General features: G+C 39.5%; 1 protein-coding gene across 1 annotated transcript in view; it reads left to right on the top strand.

The window, feature by feature from the left end:
- cubn (cubilin (intrinsic factor-cobalamin receptor)) overlaps positions 1-11,248 on the top strand; it is a 47,199-nt gene extending 35,951 nt beyond the window's left edge. The window contains exons 50-65 of the mRNA XM_073864187.1: positions 41-190; positions 275-396; positions 485-710; positions 1,066-1,253; positions 1,340-1,496; positions 1,585-1,734; positions 1,819-2,007; positions 3,210-3,339; positions 5,092-5,309; positions 8,347-8,715; positions 8,806-9,015; positions 9,101-9,244; positions 9,329-9,510; positions 10,243-10,408; positions 10,493-10,728; positions 10,943-11,248. Of these exons, the coding sequence (XP_073720288.1) occupies positions 41-190; positions 275-396; positions 485-710; positions 1,066-1,253; positions 1,340-1,496; positions 1,585-1,734; positions 1,819-2,007; positions 3,210-3,339; positions 5,092-5,309; positions 8,347-8,715; positions 8,806-9,015; positions 9,101-9,244; positions 9,329-9,510; positions 10,243-10,408; positions 10,493-10,728; positions 10,943-11,050 (2,945 nt within the window). The 3' untranslated portion in view covers positions 11,051-11,248. The remainder of the gene's footprint in view (positions 1-40; positions 191-274; positions 397-484; positions 711-1,065; positions 1,254-1,339; positions 1,497-1,584; positions 1,735-1,818; positions 2,008-3,209; positions 3,340-5,091; positions 5,310-8,346; positions 8,716-8,805; positions 9,016-9,100; positions 9,245-9,328; positions 9,511-10,242; positions 10,409-10,492; positions 10,729-10,942) is intronic.
- Positions 11,249-12,899: the final 1,651 nt, after the last annotated feature.

Below are 12,899 nucleotides of genomic sequence, written 5' to 3'. Positions count from 1 at the left end.
AAAAACATTTATGCCTGTTACATTTGTTGTTCTCATGCAGGTGATGTGAATGGAGAGTTCCTGGCTCGTTTCTGTGGTCAGACCGCACCTACAAACCCCATAGTGGTGTTTACCCCTGAGCTCTGGGTCCACTTTTTATCGGATGAGGCTGTAGTTGACTTGGGCTTTAAAGTCACATATTACTTTTCAGGTGAGATTGATCATTCAGAGTCTCTTAAACACAAGAATCTTTATAAAAGCCTACATGACTGAAGAACCAACTTATTTTTTTTAGAGTGTGGAGGTTTACAGAGTGGAGACGGAGGTGTCATTTCTAGCCCTGGATATCCCAACCAATATCCCAGTCCAAGCCGCTGTGCATGGCTTCTTGAGGCTCCAGAAGGACACACTATCACTGTAAGTGCTTTGAAAAATTACAGATCATGTCGGCTGTGTTTTTTCTTTTTATTCATACTCTAAACTCTACCAACATATGTTTGTCTAGCTCACTTTTACATACTTTGAAGTGGAAGAGCACAGCCAATGCGGTTGGGACTCTGTGACTATCTTCAATGGAGGCTCACCAGGAGCCCCCATGATTGGTCAATATTGTGGACACAACTCTCCTGGAACAGTCCAATCAGGTTCCAACAAGTTAGCTTTGGTGTTTCTTGCTGATCATGCAGTGTCCAAAGGAGGATTTGTTGCTACCTGGTCAACGGACTCATCAGGTATGCATGATTTTGCCAAGTAGAATATATTTTTTGCACTAATGTCCCGTGCTGGACTTGGAACAAGATTACAGTCATTCAGTCAGGTTTAGGGCCATGTTTGGGTTAGGGTTTAGCATTAGAGATAAGATTATGGTTTGGTATATTCGGTGTTAGGGACTAGCATTAGAGGTTGGATTAGGGTTAGGTGTATTTGATGGGAATGTAGTTCCTGACCAACAACAAATATTGATCTACTATATAAAGATGTTTTACTTTATAAATTATATTAAGCTGTTAAGAATAGTCAAGAAAAAATTTAAGTAGATGTCTGTTTTAGGGTTTATAATTATACATTGTTTTCCCACTTCTTCAGGGTGTGGTGGAATCATTCATGCTGACACAGGAACCATCAAATCTCCCAATTATCCACAGAATTTCCCAACCAATACTCAATGTTCCTGGACCATCATAGCCCATGATGGAAATCATTTGGAAATGGGCTTTGCCAGTGACTTCCAGATCCCAGATGCAAATGGACAGTGTCAAAACAGTTACATCAAGGTAAACAGATGACAGTTTGATAGTAAACTGGTAATCTCTGTGTGTGTCTGGGATGACATTGTCTTCTTTATGTGCATGTCTGACAGGTATGGTCTGACAGCGTAGAGAAAGATGAGAATCTCTTGGTCACTGGTTGTGGCTCTACAGCACCTGGTGTAGTCACTGCACCCCGAAATGTTATGAAGGCTCGTTTCCAATCCACAGAAACGCCTGGCAAAGGATTCTCTGCCGCATTTTATACTCGTATGTAGCACGAATTTCTGTTTGGTTTTCTTCTGCTCTTTAAATTCTTAAAAGCATCCTAAGGTATATGTTTAACTTCGGTTTTTAGGATGTGGAGCAAATTTTACAGGCTCAATTGGACGGGTAGTATCTCCAAACTACCCAGACCACTATCCAGATAATTCCAATTGTAATTACATCATTGATGGAGGAGACCAGAACGTAGTTGTCCTCACATTTAAAACTTTCCAATTGGAGGGTATGTACTTCCTAAGAAAATCATAATAGGTTGGGGGGACTGCAATTCTGTAAACTTTTAATCAAACCTTTGCATCTTCTCCAGCACACTCCACATGTATCTACGACGGTGTAAAGATCTACAGTGGTACAGTCATCAATGGTTCTCCAATGGCTACTCTTTGTGGAAATACCATCCCAGGCGTCTTCTCCACTTTTGGACCAATGCTTCTGAACTTCTACTCTGATTTCTCAGTTAACGATAATGGCTTCCTGGCTGAATACAGAACCATGCGTAAGTATCAACCACATAACAATGCCTGTTGTCTAGTAGGCTTATATAGACTATACTAACAGTCCCCATGGAACAAATAGACCTGGAATGGGGTGCTAGGGGACTTGGAACATAGCATGTGTTGAGGTCAAGGTGGTCTTTAGTTAAATGTATGGTGGTATGGAAGTGGTTTATATGTATAAAAGTGCTGGGGTTGTTTGGATGTTAGTGTGTGTTGCTGTATGTGTGGATATGATGTGTGTAGGTGTAGGCATGAATGGGTGTGGGTTGGATGTTTGGTTTGCTTTGCTGATATACTTGTAGCATAGCTCATTTCGAAGGTTGCATCCTCCAGAGGTTGGATACATCATCAATGTTGTCTTATTTCAGATGAGTAACATACAATTTTAAAGTAAATACAGTGATTATACCTGATGAATAATAAATGTTAATAATTTTTTCTTGAAATGAGACAACCTTGGTCGATTAAGACGCTGCTTGGATATTGGGGTGTGCTGGTGTGGTTTTAAATGTGGGTGTGGCTTGGATGTTAGCATGCTGGTGTGGGTGTGGCTTGAAAGTGGGTGTGTGCTTGTTTACCACAGCAGTAATTCAGTTTTGATACACCGAGGAGAATGTCAGGAATTAGAGGACATGGCACATTTCAATTTTCAAACAATATGAAGGGATTTGAGAGAATATGCAAACGTGCATGAGAATGCCATTGCAGATTCCTCTGTCGCTTCACAAACTCATTCACAGGAACTGTGAACTTCCCATGTTGTCCAATAGAAATGCAGACTCATGGGCTGTTTAAACTTTTCTGAGAGTTGGTGCTAAATGTGAAGACGGGCCAAAATTTCTCAAATAAAAAACCCTTACGAAAATTAACCATGTTTTTTCTTGTAGTAAAAGTGTAGTAACCATGTTTTTTGGTTTATTGGCTACTATTAACAAAACCATGGTTATTTTGTGGTAATCATGGTTTTACTACAGACTGACTGGTCTCCAGTACAACACACGAACAAGCAGTTTCACAGGAGTGGGTATAATTTGCACAAGAGGAGGGAAGTTGTAAGTTTACGCGTCTTAGGATAAGCACTATGTATAATAAAGACATTGTTTTTCATTTAGGTTCCAGCTCCCATAAGTAGATTTTTATGATTCTGCTTAATAAAAATAGATTAAATTTCTTTTTTTATGTGTTTATGTGTTTTTAACAGCATGCGGTGGTACATTTAATGGCACTGCTGGGACAGTTAGCAGTCCTGCGCATTCTATCATCAACTATCTTCACAATATCAACTGTACATATCACATACACGTCAGCAACAACCGCGTCATTGACCTCAAGTAAGTGTCCTCTGCTTTATAATGATTTAATGCATTTTCTCTGAAAATCTTCTTGATCTACACTTTAATGTTCAGTTATACTTGATAAACCGCAGTAATTATTTACATTTATTATTTATAGGTGCTATTTTTCCTGTGTTTTTGAAGCTTTGATTGGGTTTACGGTGCGCAGTATAACATATGTTCATGTTTCCTGTGTAAAAAAATAAAGTAAGGTCACGCCCTTTTTTGGCGTATTTCTGCACTGCAAAAAATTTCTTTCTTATTTAGTATTTTTGTCTTGTTTTGTCTTAAATGGCATGGTGGATTGTTTTGCTTGTTTTAAGCACAAATTCCATGGGAAACCATTAACCATGGTTTTACTACGGTTAAAACCAAAAAACCATGGTTACTGTAGTAAAACCATGGTAATCACAAAATTAAAAAAAATTAAAATAATTTTTTGATATTTGTACTAAAAGCAAGACAAAAGTACTAAGTAAAAAAGTAATTTTACAGTGTGTAGGCGGAGGTTAGTCAAAAATTCAGAATATTGTACTACCTGGAAAGAAGAGGGCTGAAGTCCAAACCAGCCTTTCTTTGTAGTCCTTGAAAAGCGAATTCTGTTAAAAAATATATGTATCTCTTTGGCACTAACTAAAGTTTTATTAATGGGATCTGATCTCCGGGTCTGGAGGTACCACTTTTAGCATAGCTTAGCATAATCCATTGAATCTGATTAGACCATTAGCATTGAGCTAAAAAAATAACCAAAGAGTTTTGATACTTTTCCTATTTAAAACTCGACTCTTATGTAGTTACATCGTATATAGTCTCAGCCTCAGACGTCATGCCCACAGACTGTTGGCTGAACGTCTGATGTTTTTCGTACACTTTTCTGGAAACCCTGTGAGAATGTCAAAGTAGTCTTTGATTGGTTGAAATAAACCGGATTTCCAGGAGACGCGAGTGTCGCGATTAGTTTCGGCAAAGTCCTTGATTATTGATCCAAGCAAAGTCCTTGATTATTACGCCATATCTGCCTAGAAAATCGCAACTTTTAATTTTCTGTCGGTCTTAGTACACGATGTAACTACAGAAGAGTCAAGTTTTAAATAGGAACAAATATCGAAACTCTTTGGTCATTTTTGAGCGTGATGCTAATGGTCTAATCAGATTCAATGGATTATGCTAAGCTATGCTAAAAGTGGTACCGGCAGACCATGGGGTCAGCTAAATGGATTCCAAAATGGTAAAAATCAAATGTTTAACTCTAGGGGAGCTGGAAAATATCTTCAAAAAAAGTGGAATGTCCCTTTAAAAAAAAAAAGAAACATGGTAACTGTAGTAAAACCATAGCTACCACAAAATAACCATGGTTTTGACCACTATGGATTTCAAAAAACATAGTTACACCATGGTTACTGAAATGAAATCATGGTTTTGCTGATAGTAGTAATCAATACACCATGGTAACTACACTTTTACCACAAAAAACATGGTTAATTTCCGTAAGGGAGACAGATGCCGAGAAGAGGAAAGCATGCTAGTATTGATCATCTATCTCTCCTTTTGTGTAGCTAACCTCACTTAGATGTAATGTCACGGCCAGGCAGCAAGGCTTTCATCCATCATCCATCCCTAGAGGCCTTTTCTTAAAGAAGCCCACTCTCCCATTAAGGCTGTGTGGGGGGCTTTCTAAAGGATTAGATGGTTTTGCATGGCTATAGGTTTCAACTGAGATCACTAACTGTGGTTTTTTATGTTCTATAGATTCAACTCTTTCAGTTTAGAGGCCTCCTCAACCTGTCGCTATGATTATGTGGCTGTGTACGACGGAGAAAACATTCTTGCCCCGCTAATGGGGAAATTCTGCGGACAGGAGCTTCCGCCAAACCTCAGGTCCTCGTCCAATCAGATGTTTCTCGTATTTGTCACTGACGCATCAGTTGCGGCAGAGGGTTGGAGAGCAACCTACAGTGAAACTTTAGGTAGAGTTGCTTCATTTTTCATTAAACCAAAAACATACAAACAATGACCAGATTTACACTGATTTGCATCGTTCCAAAATCTAGCGAATCTGTGTTGCTGTTTCAAATGAAACCTACAATTTTAAACACTCTACACAGGGACAACATACACAAAAAAACATGTTGTTTCCACCAATGGTTGGGTTATAAATAAACCTGTGCCCAGTTATGGGTTGAAACAACTCAACATTTGGGATTGCCTACGTTTTGGAACAGCATTTATGTCTGGAGAACGTATATGATGCCTCCAATGCTTTTTGGGTTGGTAGCTCGCAGGCTGTTGTCCAGACCTCACTTATTCCAGATATGGGTTTTGAAGGACAGTATCTGACTGGTTACTCACAGATCAAATCTGTGGTGCTGAATTGTAATCTGATCTTCACTAGAACAGACTTAAGAACGTGGGGATGATTGCACAGTCAGTAAGAACGACAAAGATCTTTTTGAGGACTAAACAAAGTGTCCGGGGGTCATAAACAGCATTCTTAATAAATGCTGATTTCAAGATGACCAGGCTCCCTAAAGAACTGAATACTTAACAGTTTTGTAGCCTGTATATGTCCTATTGTCATTCCTTCACAACAATAGCACTCGTTCAGAACATGGGAATCTTTTCTCACATCGTGACAAGAGACAAAGGCCGTTTCTCAATATGCGTTCTTGTCTGTAATTGTGGTCTTGTGTAAAACGTCATCAGTCACTGCCCAAGTACTGTTCCAAATCCAAATTCGCATCAAGCCAAGTTCACATAACATCCCTGGATGTGTTCTTGATCCACCCATTTTATCGAGGATGCATCAGGAGGTGACTTGTGCGGACAGCCAAGTTTCCCAGAATGCATTTCGCGTCAACGACATTACGCTTAAAGGTTGTACAATATTCGAAATAATACTTTTTCTGTGTCATAAAATGTAGTTTTAAGAGCTGTTTACTCTAGAATATAGATTAATAAATTTCAAATATGTGGTCAGTTAGTAAAAAATAGCGCCTATATTAAAATTTCCTTTTGGTCATGTGAGTTCCGGCGAATCAGCAGGTGGTCAGCGGCGTATACAAAAAATAAATTCATGTGTTTTACATCATACTTAATTTTGTAATACATTATAAATACATTAAAGCTAATCAGCGTATTCACGTGTTGCTTTAACCACATAATAAAAACCTACAGGGTTTTTAGATTTGATATATTTCGTTAAAAATACATTAAAATAAGAATAGCCAGGACTGCACGTATTGGTTAGACTGAATAAAGACCTCAAGTACTCTGCTGTTCCATTTGCAATATAACCGGACCCAGGTCCTCCCGTTGTCGGGAGTTCGTTCTCCCGAGTCTGAACTTGCAAAGTCCGAACTACGAAGGACGCAAGTCCGAACTTGGCGTACTTGGTATTGAGAAACGGCCAAAGCATCATTCTTCATTCAACAGTTTTGTTAAACAATAAAGGGGCGGTTTCCCAGACAGGGTTTAGATTAATCCAGGACTAGGCCTTAGTTATATTAGGACATTTAAGCAGTTTTTACAAACATGGCTTACAAAAAACAATACTGCTGTGCATCTTAAAACAAAACAATTGCATTGATTTATATTAAGATATGTTAGTACAAGGTGTGTTTAAACTAAGGCAGCTCAAACATGCATATTAGTCTGGGACTAGGATAAGCCCTGTCTGGAAAACTGCCCCAAAGAAAAGAAGAAATTTGTCTTGCAAATTAAGGTAATGTCTATGGCACTAACCAGCTGATCACTGAAACCCCTATATTGATGTCGGAATTGTTTGTTCTCATTCAGCAAAAAGGATCATGGGGATTTTAACAATCAATGGTGGTTACAATATGTGACCCAGGACCATAAGTCTTTAAACATGAATAAATAAGCTTTGCATTGATGTATGGTTTGTTAGGATAGGATAAAGCTATCTTATGAGGATTCATACATTTTTTACGAGTTGGCTAATTTGTATTATTTCATATAACCATATTCGTACGTTTTTGTACAATTTGCCTTCCCTTACGAAAATTAACCATGATTTTACTACAGTTAAAACCAGAAAACCATGGTTACTGTAGTAAAGCCAAGGGTTTGCCGATAGTAATCAATACACCAAAAAACATGGTTACTACACTTTTACCACAATAAAACTGAGTTGACCCCTGTGATGTTGGGGTTAGGTGCGGGGTAAGGGCGGGGTTTGGATTTGTTGTTATTTTTCTCATAAGAATTGCACGTTTTTGCACGATTAACTTTATACTCTCTTAGAAAGGATGTGTTAATTTTTTACACATCTTTGTGTGTTAAGCTTTTAACACATTATGTGTCATTTTGTGTTGATTTTTTGTTAAAATATAACACATGTTGTGTTGAAAGTAACACAAAATGTTGTTTCAATAATAACACAGTGATGGGTGAATTCTGGGACAACGCATTTAGTGTGTCGTCCCACAATCAACCCTAATGTGTTGTTTTTAAGGGTGTATGAATTCACGAGTAAGCCGTAACTCGTAAAATATGTACGAATTCTCGTGAGATCAGGGTGGATAGGACAATATTTGACCAAGATTTGAAAATCTGTAATCTGAAGCTGCAAAATGATCAAAATATTGAATTCTTTTTAAGTTGTCCAATTATTATTTATATCCAATTATTATTTAAGTTGTCCAATTATTATTAATTAAAAATACATTTTTGTTATATTAATGGAAGGAAATTTGCAAAAATCTTCATGGAACATGATCTTTACCTAATGTCTTACTTATATTTGGCATACAAATTAATTTTGACCCAAATGTATTGTTGGCTATTTCTACAAATATAGCTGTGTGAATTAAGACTGGTTTTGTAGTCCAGGGTCACACATTATATTAGTCTGGTTTAATTCCATCAAGACCCAAAAAATATTGCTGATTTTTGGTCTGCACTGCCACCTCCAGGTGAATTGTGTAATTCGTATATTTTCAAAATACAACATCTGTCTTTTTCCCCATCCATAATCTTCTCTAGGTCCTCAGCAGGGCTGTGGTGGCTACCTGACGTCCTCCACTGCAATGTTTGGTTCTCCTGATATAAACATGAACGGACAATATGAGCCACGTATGGACTGTATGTGGACCATTGCTGTGGAGGATAATAAATCCATTAACCTCACGTTCTCCACATTTGAGCTTGAAGGTCCAATTGGAGCCGTCTGCAGATATGACTATGTTAAGATGTATGATGGTGACAGTGCTCAATATCCACTGGTTGGAACATACTGTGGTGATGTAGTTCCTGCTCCTTTCATCTCAACCAGTAACTTCCTAACCGTTCACTTTATATCAGACGGCATCGTGCAACGTCGCGGCTTCAACGCCACTTATGTGGCAATGGACAGTAAGATGACCCTTAGACTGAGAGTTGTTTTGAGAAATTAATTTAGTAATCTGATTCAGTCACCTTAACTATGCTTTTGCATCTGGTTAGGAGTTTGTGGAGGAACATTCAATGCAACAGAATCGGCTCAGACCATCACATCTCCTCTCTATCCGAATCCTTACCCACCCTTCACCTCGTGTCGCTGGGTTCTGGATGCTCCTTCTCAAAAGGCCATAAAGGTGACCGTTCAAGAGTTTAAGCTCCAGCCCATCCAGAGCTGCACCAGCAACTTCCTGGAATTTAAAGACTTCCCATTGGTGAGACCCTGTCAGCCAAAACACATCTTAAATTTTTTGGGTATGAATGTTGGAAATGCATAAATTTGTTTTATTCCTCCCATTGGGGGATTATGGGCAGGCTCATAAGTTCTGTAGCATAGACTCGCACATACCAGATTTCTACAGTTATGGCCGCACCATGCAAATCACTTTTAAATCCGATATCTTCATGGCCGGCAATGGATTCAGTCTGACCTATCAGGTGGCAGGTGCGTTTTTTCCCTGAGATATCATAAGAGTTTCTTTCTTCGTGGTGTGATCATTTAGTGCCAGTATATGTGTTGTATTTGCAGGTTGCAGTCGAGTTTATGAGCAGGAATATGGCTACCTGAAGAGTCCAGGCTGGCCTGATATATATCCTGAAAATATTGAATGCAACATCGTACTGCAGGCGCCTCAGAACAGCTCCATCTCTCTGTTCTTCACCAGTTTCGATCTGGAGAGTCACCCTTCCTGTACCTATGACTATCTGGAGGTGAGCATTAAAGGGATAGTTCACCCAAAAATGAAAATAATGTCATTAATAACTCACCCTCATGTCGTTCCAAACTCGTAAGACCTCCGTTCATCTTCTGAACACTGTTTAAGATGTTTTATATTTAGTCCGAGAGCCTTCATTGAGAATCTACGTACGGTATACTGTCCATGTCCAGAAAGGTAATAAAAACATCATCAAAGTAGTCCATGTGACACCAGTGGGTCTGTTAGAATGTGTTGAAGCATCGGAAATACATTTTGGTCCAAAAATGGCAGGATTTACAATTTTGTTCGGCATTGTGTTCTCTTCTGCGTCTGTTGTGAGGCGCATGCGCGGGACTGAAGTCACGTGACTGCTGTGACCCGGCTGACGTGTTATCCTCAGACATGTTAGACAAGTTTTTTTTTCAAACTTACAGCGTGTGTCTCCCTCAGACTGTAAACGAAGCCCAGGCGAACAAAAAAAAAACAGCTGGGGCGCACCAGATAACACGCCAGCCGTGTCGTACATCATCCGCTTCACTGCAGTCGCGTGACTTTGGTCTCGCGTGTGCGCTTTACGGCAGACGCGAGGGAGAAGACGATGCTGAATAGAGTCGTAATTTTTGTTATTTTGTTACTCAAAAATTGTATGGCAACCAACCAGGTAACTTACTTTAAGTTGAACCGACAAATCTTTTATTTACAGTGTGAAGATAATGATGTCATATCTATTTATATCTGACTGTAGGTGAGAAACGGCAGCACTGCCACGTCTCCTCTGTTAGGGAAGTACTGTGGTAGCATGCTGCCCAATCCTGTCTTCCCCGGAACCAACCAACTATTTCTGCATTTCAAGAGTGACTTTGCTATGTCCCGCAACGGCTTCGAGGTCACCTGGACTTCTTCTCCACAGGGTAAGAGCTTGTTTCTTATAATATTGCAGTCAATCTTATGCTGAAGTAAGCATTCGGTGAGTCCATGCTGTGTTTGTTGTGCAGGTTGTGGTGGTGTGTTATACGGAGACCACGGCTCTTTCGCCAGTCCGAACTACCCTGGCACCTATGCCAATGGCACATCATGTGAATGGGGAATTAGAGCCCCTAGTGGCAGAGTTGTGACAGTCACGTTTAACCAGATCAGCATTGATGACCCAGGAGACTGTCAGAATAACTACCTGAAGTTGTATAATGGACCCAATGCTGATTCACCTGTCGTTGGGCCTTACTGTGGATTGGTATGTGTGAACTTGTACTCATTTTAATGCTGTTTATTATTAATGATGCTGTTGCGCATATGTAGGGTTGTTTAGTGGTTTTTCTAATCTCTTGAGCTTAACCATTAAACGCTTTAGTAACTGCTTTGCAATGCCTTGAAAATCAAGCTGCATTGTCATTGCTATGTTACCAGTTAGCTTACAGTATAATATTAATGTTTTTGTTTTTCTGCAGGAGACCAATATTGCACCGTTCAGAGCATCATCAAATGTTGTGTTTGTGCAGTTTTCTGCCCAGTCTGCTGTTCTTCCATCTGGGTTCAGACTCACCTGGAGCAGCTGAGACGATATTGAAACATTAATGCACACACATGCAAATATGCACACACATAGCAATCATGTAAACATTTTCATTCAGAGGATTTCACTGGGAAATCAGATATAATGTAATTTGAACTACTGTTTGTAGATAATTGTTTAAAGAATGAGTTTCTATATGTATCTTTGAGGTATTTTTTGACAATAAATATGTTTTCGTGTACTTTCAGTCTGGTTCATCCTACACATGTGAGAAACTTGTAACACTATTAGAAAGAAATAAACTAATACAGAAGTTAGAATAGTAGGGTCTTTTCTCAGCAGAAAGTCTCAATTCAATCTCATTAAAGTCAAGGGTCATTTTTTATTTATTATGGGAATGTTTTGCTTGCATTTATATGTACCAAAACCATCTGGGTTTACAGTAGATACATGAGTTTCATTTCACTTGTGCTTTCCTTTTAAAAATTATGGGGTTTATTGAAGCAGCTAATATAGTTAGGTGTCACTGTCTAAAAGTCTCTACCCGCTTTACACTTCTTTCTGGACTATAACCAAACCATAGACCGGTGGCAGCCGGTTACTTCTTTTTTCGAGGGTGAAGTTCGTCACAACATGTACACTCACCTAAAGGATTATTAGGAACACCTGTTCAATTTCTCATTAATGCAATTATCTAATCAACCAATCACATGACAGTTGTTTCAATGCATTTAGGGGTGTGATCCTGGTCAAGACAATTTCCTGAACTCCAAACTGAATGTCAGAATGGGAAAGAAAGGTGATTTAAGCAATTTTGAGCGTGGCATGGTTGTTGGTGCCAGACTGGCCGGTCTGAGTATTTCACAATCTACTCAGTTACTGGGATTTCTAGGGTTTACAAAGAATGGTGTGAAAAGGGAGAAACATCCCGTATGCGGCAGTCCTGTGGGTGAAACGCCTTGTTGATGCTAGAGGTCAGAGGAGAATGGGCCGACTGATTCAAGCTGATAGAAGAGCAACTTTGACTGAAATAACCACTCGTTACAACCGAGGTATGCAGCAAAGCATTTGTGAAGCCACAACACGCACAGCCTTGAGGCGGATGGGCTACAACAACAGAAGACCCCACCGGGTACCACTCATCTCCACTACAAATAGGAAAAAGAGGCTACAATTTGCACGAGCTCACCAAAATTGGACAGTTGAAGACTGGAAAAATGTTGCCTGGTCTGATGAGTCTCGATTTCTGTTGAGACATTCAGATGGTAGAGTCAGAATTTGGTGTAAACAGAATAAGAACATGGATCCATCATGCCTTGTTACCACTGTGCAGGCCGTTGGTGTAATGGTGTGGGGGATGTTTTCTTGGCACACTTTAGGCCCCTTAGTGCCAATTGGGCATCGTTTAAATGCCACGGCCTACCTGAGCATTGTTTCTGACCATGTCCACACCTTTATGACCACCATGTACCCATCCTCTGATGGCTACTTCCAGCAGGATAATGCATGTCACAAAGCTTGAATCATTTCAAATTGGTTTATTGAACATGAAAATGAGTTCACTGTACTAAAATGGCCTCCACAGTCACCAGATCTCAACTCAATAGAGCATCTTTGGGATGTGGTGGAACGGGAGCTTCGAGCCCTGGATGTGCATCCCACAAATCTTCATCAACTGCAAGATGCTATCCTATCAATATGGGCTAACATTTTTAAAGAATGCTTTCAGCACCTTGTTGAATCAATGCCATGGAGAATTAAAGGACAAGTTTGGTATTTTACACTTAAAGCCCTGTTTTCAGATTGTTTATGATGAAATAGAATGGTTTTGACTGAAATTTTGACATATGATGCTGGCCCGAGAATTTTCGGGTGTTTCTTGTATCACCTTC

Source organism: Misgurnus anguillicaudatus, chromosome 25, assembly GCF_027580225.2.
Source record: "Misgurnus anguillicaudatus chromosome 25, ASM2758022v2, whole genome shotgun sequence".
Lineage (NCBI taxonomy): Eukaryota > Metazoa > Chordata > Actinopteri > Cypriniformes > Cobitidae > Misgurnus > Misgurnus anguillicaudatus.
This window is presented reverse-complemented; position numbering and strand designations above follow the sequence as displayed.